This window comes from Apostichopus japonicus, chromosome 22 (genome assembly GCF_037975245.1).
Source record: "Apostichopus japonicus isolate 1M-3 chromosome 22, ASM3797524v1, whole genome shotgun sequence".
Classification (NCBI taxonomy): Eukaryota; Metazoa; Echinodermata; class Holothuroidea; order Aspidochirotida; family Stichopodidae; genus Apostichopus; species Apostichopus japonicus.
This window is the reverse complement of record NC_092582.1, coordinates 13,656,082-13,669,157: the sequence shown is the minus strand read 5'-3', so window position 1 is coordinate 13,669,157 and position 13,076 is coordinate 13,656,082. Positions and strand designations below refer to the sequence as shown.

The window sequence follows — 13,076 nt, the reverse complement described above, 5'->3', positions numbered from 1 at the left end:
GTTGATTTGAATGATTTCCCCATATTCTGGGTAACAAATGTTTCTGCTAGCTTAAGCTTTCTCCTCTTTGTATTTAATTTGTACATGCTGATTGTTGTTACACAACTTTCCCCAAAGTATTCAGCTGTTTCTGTCCTGCACTAATTGTAGTAAGTTACAGCAGTGTGAATCGTGATGTTTGCATCACTAATCGTTTCTAGGAAAAAGTAAAGGTCTGCACGATACCTTCTTCTTTTCTGATAAAAAAAAGTGGCTTAAGAGCCTTAGAGAATCAAAAGTTGCCAGTTGCTTTAAAATCAATTAACATCCTTAACGCAGCATAAGTCATTTGCCACAATGTCATTGCGGCGTGGAGCTGCCAGAAATTTCTTCATATTGTGGTCAGTTTGAGGTTTTAATGTAAGTTACTGCTTCATGCTCAATCTTGGTGCCTTACAGAAAAAGATAATCTTGGAGTCTTACCAAACCTTGACGGGCGTTCTCAAGCCGACACACAAGCACCAGCTGCTCGAGTGACTTCCATATCTAGGTCACTTATGAATTTTTTAAAGAGTAAAAACAACATGGAAATCCCACCATGGTGATGGACAAATAATAAATTGGGACAAGATCAAAAATTCTTGTTGCCTTCGAGCATTTATAAATAAATTATGCAAACTGAAGACATCCTCGTACCTTCTGCAATCGTTTTCCTTCCCTTTGAACGAGGAGCCTGTCCACGTGAACGTATTCTCTGCCGGTAGTAGACATCAGAAAAGGCTGTGAAGTAAAAGCAGACGATAGTTCAACTGTCGATGAACACTAGCAGCCATTTTAGTAACTTCTATTTGTAAAAAAACTTCAAAACGAAAGGCAAGGTGATCAGAGCCCAAAATTAGCTTGATGGAAAGTGCCAAATTACTTTTCAAAACTTTAGAGGAGAAAAAAAAAATAATCAAATTTAATCACTTGTCATTCAGCCTCTGAAGAAGATCTTGCTAGGATCGAAATGTCAGGCCAACTTACTTTTACACATTCTCTTACACAGGCTGGGCTCTTTAGTGGATAAGCAGTTTGCTTACAGTTTTATTTTTTATTTCAAATCTTATCTTAAATTACAGTTTATTAACCTGGGATATTGCACGCCAACTTAATATTTCTTTGGATTTATCATCACAAACAATGATTTCCAGGAATTTCCTCAAGACTGTCTGAACTTCCAATCAAAATGTCTATTACCTGTAATCTTACTCTCGGTGAAGTAGAAAATGTGCCGGCAATTCTAAGAATTGGTAAAATTGTGCATTTTCTAAAGTCAATTATAGGTGGGTGTAGACAAAGGGATAAACGAAAGTCACCAATTTGCTCATTTGGTTTCTTCTTGCATATGATAATTGCCTTAAACCGTGTGTTTGTTCCGGTCGGCTTTTGTAGACCTTTAATTAGGGCAAAGCCTTGAAAGTATTTGTGCCTCTTTGGCAGAACACCTGTACTGTAAGTAATTATGCACAAAGTGTTATTCTATATATATAGCTAAAGGCTAACACAAAGCTATACATAAACGAGAAGAGACCTATTCTCTGACAGCCACAAAATGACAGCTACGTTTCTTCAACATTGCAGAAGTAAAGAAATATGGAAAAAATGAAAGGGAAGAGGGGTTATATACTTCATTTAGTGGTAAATATCGATGGCAAGGAATATAGTTTTGAGGGGTCTCAAGCAGTGTTTTTACTAGGGTCATAAAAAATGCTCCCAGTCAATTTATTTGGAGGGGGGGGATTGGGATTTTCAGAACAAAATTATGTTTTTGGGGGGGGACGCATTTCGTAATCTTAGTAGTTAGATGTGAATCCCGTTCCGAGATTTAGCGCAAGTGCAGTGCACATGATCGATCATTGCAACCAATACACATTGTGCACTAACGAAGCCAGTGTTTTCTTTTGTGGAAAGATTTGACCATTTTGATATTCACTCCTTACAAAATCAACAAAATCAACAAAACTATATACTGTAATATCCAGCTTGTTATTGGAACTACATTATTTTAACTACAGTAATGGTTGCAGGAAGTACCAGAAAACGTTGCAGGAAGTTCACTCCATGAAAAAATATTTCTGCCGGGCCCTCTAGATAAATTGTGGGAATCCTGCAATTGTGCGTTCTAATGCAAACAACTGGTCTCAATTCCATTGTTAACAATTATCTGTTAATTATGATGCAATAGCCAAAATCAAAAGGGATAATCTGGTGGCTGAAATTGAATGCTTCACAAAATTGCTGCAAGTTTTCTGCAACAACATTAAAATACCATCATCATAACATTTTGCAAGGCAAAAGATATTATTTGTATTAAGAGTTTGATAAAAGCTTGTTTATGCATCTGGCAACAGTAGAGTGAATGATATCAGCATGGCAATTGAGCCCCAAATGTCTAATTTTCCTTTATAATATTTAAATGATTTTTCAAAAAAAGAGGAAGATAATGTTTCTACAAAAAACATGGCATTTTGGAACAAAATATGATTCACATTACAGAGTATATTAACAGTTATTAAGGCTAATATTGCAAATTTATCACATTTTAAAGGATAAAACAACCAGCAGATAATGGAAAATTAAAGCTCTTTGATGACTATCTACCGTGATGACATTTCACACTACCTACAGTGCAAACAACATCCTATAGTAAGGGAGGATTTAGCCCAGTCCAGATACGTTACGCAATCCATCAACCATATATCAAGTTAGGATCGAGATATGGAGGTGGGGTTTTCAATTAAAAGTGCCGAAGACATTTCCTTAAAGACCAAATATGGAGGCAATTTTTTTTTTTGAGATTTTCCATTAATTTAGGAGTTTACATACCCATAATCAACATGTGTAAAAAATAATCTTCGAAAACCTACTATAACCCATCAAAAACGACCACGAAAATGGACATTTTGGGTAGTCACGTGACATGAACCTCTGGAATGTCTGAAAACAGAGATTGACCCAAAGGAGCCTCTGGTCACCGTGTGACGTCAAAGTTTGTATACCGCGAAAATCAAACGCTGATATAGGCACTGTTTCTACACAGATAGCGAACAATTGTACTGTTTTTGACTTCCAATTTCGAGTGTTTGAAAAGCTGTTAGCTCAAAACAAGAACACATGAAGGTTAACAACAAGTTTTAAGACAATTATAAGCAGAAATTTTAGTTAAATTGCTTACTTTATTAGCAAAATTTCCACTCAAATGGAGGCATCTTTTACATAGCGTAGCGTCAATAGGTCCGTACGGTACAATATACTTACATAGTACTTACTCGTTTTAATATCCAAAAGTATACAAACACAGAAAAAGTATCCTGTCAATAAACAAATTTAGCAGTGAATATCCTAATCCACGTTTCTTGTTCAATCCTGGGCGAAAAACTACCGTGAGTCTGTGTAATTCCATAGAGTTAGGTCTAGTTGAAACAGTACTAACATCCCACAATCACAAGACAGTCACTAACGAAATAAAACGTCCGATCGCTACATACTACCGTTTTTATTCAACTCCTTGGAACATGCAGATGTCGGAATAAACAGAACGGACAATATTACACATGTATCACGAACTCACGATACTGGAATACAACAAATGAAATAGATAAATCCTAACATGGCTATTTACAAATGCTGTGAGCCAACGCCGGCGAGAGTTGTAACTAACTACCGTACATGTACTAACAATGCTATACCCTTGGCACGGTATATATATACGGTCATCTCTTACAGTAAATATATTACTGTCAATTGAGTGATATAATGTTACATGTAAGGACGTCCAGGGCGTGTTTACGGTCAATTTCACATTAGCTATGTCCGACCATGGTCCGACACAGCTATCGACAGTATATAATTTTCACAGAATGAGACATTTGCAGCATGCACAGAAGCAGGGTCATGCATGTGGAATCATGGGCATGAGATACTCCGGGTGCTGAAAAATCTTTCCGCGTGGATCTCAAAAAATTGATCCAAAGTCTGCGGCGTTTTACGTCGGTTCTTTTACTCGGAAATCTAAAAAAGCTGATGCTTTTGTTGGATGAGGTATAACTGCAACCTCCAACAACACAGAATTGTGACATTTTGAGGAAAAAGGAGTAATATCGTTGATGTTTTTGGCAGCTCAAGTATACGACTTTACACACTAAAAGTATAGTTGTGAGTGAGGTATACAAACGTTGACGTCACATGGTCACCTGATGTCTTAGGAATGTTTCGGGAATGTCTGAAATAGAAGCTGACTTTTCGTCCCATTTTTCACTTATTTAACGTCCGAAATTGGTAAAGTTAATTACAGCAATGTAATTGGAGTCAGTTAAGGATTACATACATGAAAAATGGTGGGATTTTATGTTCATCGAAAAGTCTCCATAGTTGGTCTTTAAGAGATGTGTTACACTTTCTGTCATCAGATTATCACTCTAAGGCATTTTGGACTGATCAAAGCATTGGGCAAGAAGCTGTCTACCAGACAACCCTTGCCAGATTATCTGGAGAACCTGGCATTTCCAATTATGTAGAATTTGATCAAAGGAAAAGCTGGAATAGGTAAACTAGCGATTATTCCCTACTTTAAATACATCGACAGAGGGAGACGGGAGGGATGAATGGCTGGCTATTAATGAGTCCTTGTATCCTACGGCCATTTTACATTAAGTGTAAAAAGTAGGTCGGCACGGTAATGAACTAAAACATTGACCTGCTTGTGGTACCAATTCAGTCTCTCAGTTAACAGGATGTAAATGTACTGCATTAAGTCCAATGTGTTTTTCCCAAAATCATGTTCACATTATTACCCATGGATGCTACTGATTGTCAGCTTTCATATATTTGCACTGTCTTGTCTTTAAATTGTCCATGAAAAGGGGGAGGGGGGAGGGGGCGAGGTGGTGAGAAGATTTAGTTTGACTAGAACCTGCCAAAAGCTTACTTAACCTTGTACAGAGTGATAAGAGGGTATTTCAGGGAATAATTTATCCAGTATCACATCGCAAAATGCGATGCAAAATGGTCAAATTGCCAAAAGTTCAAAGATATGTAGCAGTTTTTTGTACACAGTTATAACATAGTATTTTATATAAGAGACAAAATTCAAAATGTGAATGGTATATTATTTCCTGAGTTTTGAGATTTTCTACCTGTCCTGTTTGAAAAAACCTCAAAACAGATTGATGCAATGTTTAAGAAAAAATCGAAGACATGAAATTATCCCTGTGACCAGAGGAAAGAAAGTGAAATTTGTTAAACTCAACATAAGATATGGTTACTGTACCTTGACTCCATCCACAAATGAGACTGTTCCTTGCTTGGGGTACTCTCTCCTGACATTTGACCTTGTCCTGTCGGCCTTGCCTCCCCGGTCACTAATTAATGGTGAAGCATTGGTATTGTTGTTTGGGGAGTCGCTGGCTGTAATTGCAAGGAGTGAAGTCTGGAGAACCTGTGGCAGCTGCGATCTGACTGGTGCTGATATCACGGTTGGCTCATCATCTTCCTGCGAATGTCTCTTCTCCGATACCTTTCCTTGATCCCTTTCAGATTCTTCCTCCTCCATGGGACATTTTCTCTCATCTACCTCGCATTCAAAGGAGTTATTGGCTTGGTCAGTTGTCAGTAGTTCCTTAGTAGCCTCTGTGTCATTCTGAAGTCTCCCAAGTGGATGACGATGATGATGATGCTGTTGGTGTGATGTCTCCGCATCGAGTGTATCTGTTCGACCTGCCACCAAGATGGATTCGCTCTGGAGTACTTCCGTTGAGGATGCCTTGCTCTGCGCCGACTCCTGCGTGGCTCCCTCTGATTCAAGATCCGGCCTGGCGGTGGTGACCGGTATGAATGGCACTCCCAGGCAAACTTTACCATCCGATGAGTCCTCTCTGTCATGGATTTGTTCATCCGTCATATCTGTCTCTGACTGTCGGGATTCTGAAGAGACCTCCTGATTTCCGAACATCTCTTGACAGGTCATGTGATTATTTAACACCCCTTCCTCATCACTCTGACCATGAGAAGCACCCCTAGGAATGTCCTGACACCTCGATCTCTCCTCGTCGTTATAACCGTCGACGACCGTCTCCACCCTGCTGCTCTTTTCTTCCCCTGTTGGGCTTCGGCTATCTGCTCCATTCGTATCAGTACTTTCAAGTTTCGTCTGCATCTGAGACTGTCTCGCGGCTACTTTTGCTGCGAGCTCTCTCTGCAACCGACGATGAAGGAGAGGCGAGTACGGTGACACTTTCACACACCCCCGGTTCTTGTCTAACTTTCTCCTGCAGGATAAGGAGACTCTCTGCATCGGTGAAGACAGCCCTGGAGAGAATATGTACTTTCTCCCTCCAGTGGATGTCCTGTAGAAGAGGTTGGGGTTGCTCATCGGACGAGGTTTCCTCTTCGTCTGGGAAGCATTGGGCACTGGGGACTTACCCTCTGCAGTCCGTTGCAGTAAAGCCGTGACATACCCAGTGGATTGTCTGATGGAAATCACATAAAGTACTATTAAATGTTATCAAGCAAAAAAATTGTTATCATAGATACTGCAAGAAGTTCTAATTGACATTTCAACTGACCTACCATTAGTGACAGTATATTAAAGTCGACCGCACACTGCCTGAAAGAAGTGACTCAACTAGATAATCATAACATTGCAAATTGTGATACTTGGGCAGTATATGTATGCTTGAGACTGCAAACTGATCAAGGTTTTTGCCAGTTTTTAGTCATGTCAAACTTCGACCAGAGAAACTCAGCAAGTTTTCGTTTTTTCCTGACTGGTAGTCCACAGCAAACAATGGTTCACAAATGTAACCAAATAGTAGAAATTTTTATTGCTTGTGATCTAATCAAACACCATCTGTTATCAGAAAACAGTCTTTGTTTTGCGTTCCTCGGACGTTCAGATTGGAGAGGTCTGTTGAAAGACCACTGACAAACAATGAATAAACAAGGTCACAGCAAATGAATTGAAATGGGTTGCATTCGGTCAGGTCAGTGGGCATCCGGCATAACACTTGCTTCAAACTGTTAACTTGATTAAAGCTTCTCTATGCATTTAGGTATAACTGAGTACTTGCCAACTTCTCACCCTCACGTACAAAGCCATCCATGGTTTACCCCAAACTATATTTCCAACTTACTCACTTGACAAATGCCAACTCGCTCACCCAGATCTAACAGTGCTATTCTCCTAAAGCCACCTAAAACTAAAACATACGGCGAGTGTTCTTTTCAATCTGCTGCCCCCAAACTCCGGAACAATCTCCCCACCCACATTAGGAATGCCCCTACCATAGACAATTTTAAAAGCGTCATACAAACTCACTTATTCATGTGCAACCCTCATTGGACCTTGTAATTTTTCCGATCCTTTCGTGTATGTTTAAGTTTTTGTTCTTATATGTTGTTTTTTTCTACATATTTTGTTTTCTTGTAAAGTGCATTTAGACCGCTGGTTTAATGCGCTATATAAATAAGTATTATTATTATTATTATTATGAACGCATAAATTAAGATTTACACATATTTGGACAACCCTCGTATCTAACTTATAGAGCTGTGTGCATACAGCCATCCTTTGGATTCTCCTAACTAACAAGCAAGTAACAAATAAGTTAATTAATGTTCATCTCAGTGCAATAGAAAAGTTTCTGTCCCACCCATTAAATGTAACGTTACTTTACTACTTCATTGACAAACTTAGGCATACCTATGAATAATTTCCTTTGGCCTTGTGCAATTCTGATGGTTAGAATTTAAATCAAATTTCTTCAGGTGTATTAAACTTTTACTGGATTTATATCGTACCAACCAATTGTGAAAATTCAGCACGATATTGCTCAAAATATGATAGCAAATGATCGAGCTAAGACACACACCCACAACAGTCTTACATCAAACATTGATTAATTAATGAGCAATTTAATTTAATTGTATCTAATTGAGCAATTTTATATAATTGTATCTAATTCTCAACATTTCATTGTCAAGACACTTCATCGTATTAAAACAAAAGATGAAATGAAAATTTGAAAGATGCGGCAGTTTCTACTACATTTACTTTTATCATTTGATATGGAAACTTAGTGATGAGCCTACAATCAAACGGTAAAAGCAAAATGCATCCAATTCATCTTGACAAGTTATTTTAATTAAAGCAACTGCAATGCGGTGTGCACTAACTAACCTACACAATGTCTGGCTACTTTGTGTTTCCTTCAATGATTCCTTAATACAGAGATGACATTCACTATATAATGAATGTAGCCTACCTCTATAACTCATTAGGTCAACATTAATTTAACACTTCCTTTGTACTAATATTCCTTATCAATTTTTTTTTCATCTAGTCATAGCTATGTACTGTTCAGTTTCCAACCGTGTGTTAATTTTTGTTGTTCAACAGTTCGCGTCTATTTGGGGAGGGAAGTTCCGAGGTTGGTGGGGGTGGGAGGGAGGTTGGCTAGAAGTGATGAGAACAATGGATCGTCTTTAACAGTAAAAAAATATATGTAAATTAGCATATCACTGCAGTACCAGCCACTTGTATCGTACTGTAGTATGATGCAAGTCCATATTAAAGGAGGTGAAAAATCTTAGTCAGATCAAGTCCAAAATTCTAAGCCCACATGAAGTATATGTAACCTTTCCACTTACCCCACTGCTTTTCATGACTAACAAATATAACAACCTTATCGCACATCGGACAAAGACTAAATCATTTTTCATTCACAAGACACAACATTGACTGTTTTGAGAAAATGCTGTAATGTACATGGAGTATTATGTATCACTCAAAGTGTGTAACCAGCCGGAACAGTTAGCCTTACAAAGGATAGTAAGTATCTAATCTCTAAAATATTTCTTTCATATTTTTATTTTTGCTTATTTTCCTTTTTTATTGCTTCTTTCTTTAGCACGCCTTCTGCTCATGTCATCAGCATGAATCTTGAAGTAACTCTTCAAAATATCCAAATCTTCTTCGACAGTCCAAGCTGTTTACCTTAAGTTCACCTACAGACACGATTCCGCAGCAAGAGGAACGGTCATTTCAGGTTCAAACCTATGCTAATTAAGTTCTCTTTGTTTCTACCCATTTTGAATCTCTCTTGTTTACTTACTTTAAGACAGCCGAGATGAGCTCTGACGATGCACCTGCTACATTGAATCCATCCAGTTCCAAGAAGGTGTCCCCTTCTTTGACCCCCACTAAATCAGCAGGCCCGCCTAAAACAGGGAAATAACAAGTACATTAATGCTCCCATCAAAGTAAAATACAGCTGCCTGGCTAATGTTAAGAGCACTTTAATCTTCCATAATAACCGTCGGTAACAAAACATTATTTCAAGCACTAGTTCAAACAGAGCGACTCCCCTGGAGATATTTAACCATGCTAAATTCAAAATTAAGTCAGGTTCTATCGCAATTACACAGAGAATGTCAGGAATAATAACTCCAAATTGAGCTACCTGCAAGTAGAATGATGATAAAAACAAACTTCCCATTTTGAATGTCAACAGGTAAAGGAGCTCAAAATTTTAAGCACAAATGTAAACCCACACCTCTCCCTTCCTTCCCCTCACCGATCTCCCCCCCCTCTCACCACTCTTCATCCCCCCTCTCACCACTCTTCATCCCCCCCCCTCCCCACTGCTCTTTATTCCCACTGTATTTTTTGTGAAAATTATTGGCCAACTTTCCGTTGAATGAAAACAGATGAGGACAAATTTGAACACATACCTGTACCCCTCATTCCCACCCCCTCCAGCTTCTTTCTTACCTCACCATCTCCCTTTATTTATTGGTGATAACTGTTGGCCAGCTTTCCACTTTTAATATAAAGAGCAAAGGAGCTTAAATTTTAAGGATAAATTTGAAAGCAAACCTCTACCTCCCACCAACCCCAACCCATTCCCTTCTCAATTCCATGTCCACACAAACAATTAAGAAAGTTACATTTTAACATTGAGTGATCCAGTTGTTATAAAGTTATTCAGTTCAGCATAAAAAATAGCCTACAAGTTATTGTGACTTTAATGACTCAAATTTAATGTTAATTATAATCAACGATTAATGATAAACATACATGCCACACCATCTTCTCATTTTCTCTGGCCATCATACAATAAATTTACCTCCATGAGTTGTCCAAACAATTAAAATTTTAAAATGTACTGACTGAGAATTTTGCGACACGCTAGTCCAAATCATGGAGAAGCACAATTCAGTGCCCATATGCAGCTAATACAAAATTGGTTCTATTCAGCCAATTATTGATAGAAAGTACTGTAGAAACATCACTAAAACAACGTATTTATCACTGGCAAAGAGAAAAGAATTCAACAAAGTTGTAAACAAAAAACCTCTTCAAAAATAATGCATCTGAAGAGGATAAGTAGGGAAGACAAGGTGAGCAGGATGTGGGTTATCTGTAACCCCCCTCTCCTCCCCCTCCCCCAACCCTAATTTAGGTTTTTATTCTATGTATAGCCTTGCAAGGATCACAAACAATGTGATTGAGTCAATAATGACACAACTATAACAATCCATCAGGCCTCATCAAAAATTTCAAAATACCCTGTTATCCTCCTGTGAGAAATGCTAACTTTGTAAACTTGCCAATCAACAGGTTTCATGTAGACTGTTAGCAGAAACGTTGATATACAAACGAGGTCAACTCTACTATTAAAGGGATTGGCTAATTGTACTCATAGATTTGATTCATGTAGTTTTCTTGTTAATTATTCCTTCTTAAAAAATGAATAAAAAACTCCCTATAAAAAGCCATCACCTCAAAGCGTAAGACCTCATCTATCAAAACTAACTCGTAACGACTTGAATGAGGAATGCTAAGTTGGTAAACCTGCCAATCTACATCAGTAGCTCCAGTAAATCATCAGCAGATCATGTAGGCTGTTGTCATCTGAAACGCTAATAGCAAACGAGGACACCACTCCTAACGAGACTAAGCTAATTGTGTTCGTAGATGAGACTCGATTAGTCTCTAGTCAACGGCAGTTATAAACTGTAAATATTGCTTCTCTAATCTAGTTTGTGAAGTATTACAAAATCTTGTAAAAGCTATTTGGACCTGCTTAATCCTTATCTGTGCTTTTACTATAAATAAATATATATAATATAAATAAAAAAAGTTATTTACCTGGTTGAACCTTTCCCACAGAAGCCTGGATAGTGTTCTGAAATTTAAAGCCATACTTCCCTCTGTGGTCTCGACTCAGTGTCACCTACAGAGACAAGGAGACCCCATTGTAAAGAGGGTTTTAAAATGTCTTACTTTTAAGGGGTTGCAAACTTCCCAACTGAATTTTTTCATTCCGTCTATAGGGCATTAAAGGGAGTGAAGACTAGCGCACAATGGAACGTCTGATGCCGGTAATCTGACCTAGTTTCGAATGAGGTGTAACAGAAGTGTTAGACACCACCATTGATCCCAGTAAATACACACACTTGCTACCGTCTGTAATTAGACACTAGTGTACAGTCAATATATGCAGCTACGGTCAATACCCACAGCACAGTGTACAAACGATATAGCGATGGACATCTAAGGTCCAGCTAAAGATAACAAGGTATCATGTTTCATTACTATCTGCATTTTGTGGCAACAAGAAAAAAACTTCACTTGCAAGCAACGGAAAGTTAACTTTTTCAGAGGGCGGCACGCGGTTTAAGGCGAGTCTTCAATGCCCTTAAGGTTAAGGTTTTGAATACAAGCTCAGTTCTATTGTAACAATAACACCAGCTGATATGTATAAAGGCCATTATAATTTACGTCGCTTTGAATATATGAAAAGAACCGCTCTATACATGCTCATACAACAGACATGGATACAAACCACGCTAGACAGGTTAGATTTTACTATGTCTTTGGCCTTTGCCTGAGATCTTACGATAAGGTTTTCTCATGTATATCAAAAGTGGTACACTCCAAAAGTAAAAGACGGTTATGCTTTCTATTCCAATAATTTTGAAACTTTCTTCTTCTCTTTTGTTGAGAAAACAACTCCATAGGTTTTCCAGGAAACAAGAAAAGAGAGACAAGAAAATGACCACTAATAGCTGACCACTAATAGCTAATACTGCACTGATGTTGAAAGGCATGCCTTCAAATCTAAGAGTTGACAAATTGGTTCGGAAACTAGAGGTCTAATCTTGGCACAGTTGGCTGTATCACTCAGAGCCAGAAGCAGTTATAGGATTGAAAATGTAAAATGGTTGTTGCTTCCTAACTCTCTGCATATCCATAAAAAGAACAGAAAAAGTTTCATCCATGATCAACACATGGAGAGGGATTCAGCATTAAAAAGTACAATTTCCGACATAAATCATTATTTTAAAATATAGATTCATAATCTTTGAGGTGTTCTGTTGGTTTTTATTTAGTTGAAACTTAATTAAAGTAATAGACAACTGCAGTTGAATAATTATACTCCTGTTTTAACCAATAGTTAATCCTAGGTCTGGGCTTTAAAACAATGTTCTTACATTAAACACTCTGAGTCTTGGTAAGATATTATTCTGCCTCTCTCTACCATTCATCTCCTGAAGAGGAGCACCTATCTGATGATCAGGAGGAGGAGGAACAGCCAAGTGCTTCCTGCGGCCCGTCTCAGCCTCAAGGAGGTAAAACCACCCATTCGTCACCTGTGGGAATACAGCAAAATGGCATCGTTGAAAGAGGAAGATTGACTACCCAGGATGAAATGGAGTAGTCTTAATACCCAGGGCTATACTAATCTCATATCACATACAAACTTGCAAGTAAAGACTGAGAAAGAATATATATATATATATATATATATATATATATATATATATATATATATATATATATATATATATATATATATATATATATATACATATATACATATATATATATATATATATATATATATATATATATATATATATATATATATATATATATATATATATATACAGTAGTAAGGTAAAATGGCAGAAACTACCAGAGTTGAGGTCCAGACTATTTGATCAAGTCATTTTACCTCACAATATCTATAAACTCTATCCATAGTCAGAGC

The 13,076-nt window shown here is 37.7% G+C and overlaps 1 protein-coding gene across 4 annotated transcripts in view; it reads right to left on the bottom strand.

Moving 5' to 3' along the window:
- The window catches only part of LOC139964335 (uncharacterized), a 168,920-nt gene that overhangs the window by 141,510 nt on the left and 14,334 nt on the right, over positions 1-13,076 (bottom strand). For all 4 annotated transcript variants that reach the window (XM_071965852.1, XM_071965851.1, XM_071965855.1 and 1 more), the window contains 5 exons: positions 12,517-12,675; positions 11,171-11,255; positions 9,132-9,237; positions 5,291-6,488; positions 676-759 (listed from right to left, as the gene is read on the bottom strand). In XM_071965852.1, coding sequence (XP_071821953.1) covers positions 676-759; positions 5,291-6,488; positions 9,132-9,237; positions 11,171-11,255; positions 12,517-12,675 — 1,632 coding nt within the window. The remainder of the gene's footprint in view (positions 1-675; positions 760-5,290; positions 6,489-9,131; positions 9,238-11,170; positions 11,256-12,516; positions 12,676-13,076) is intronic.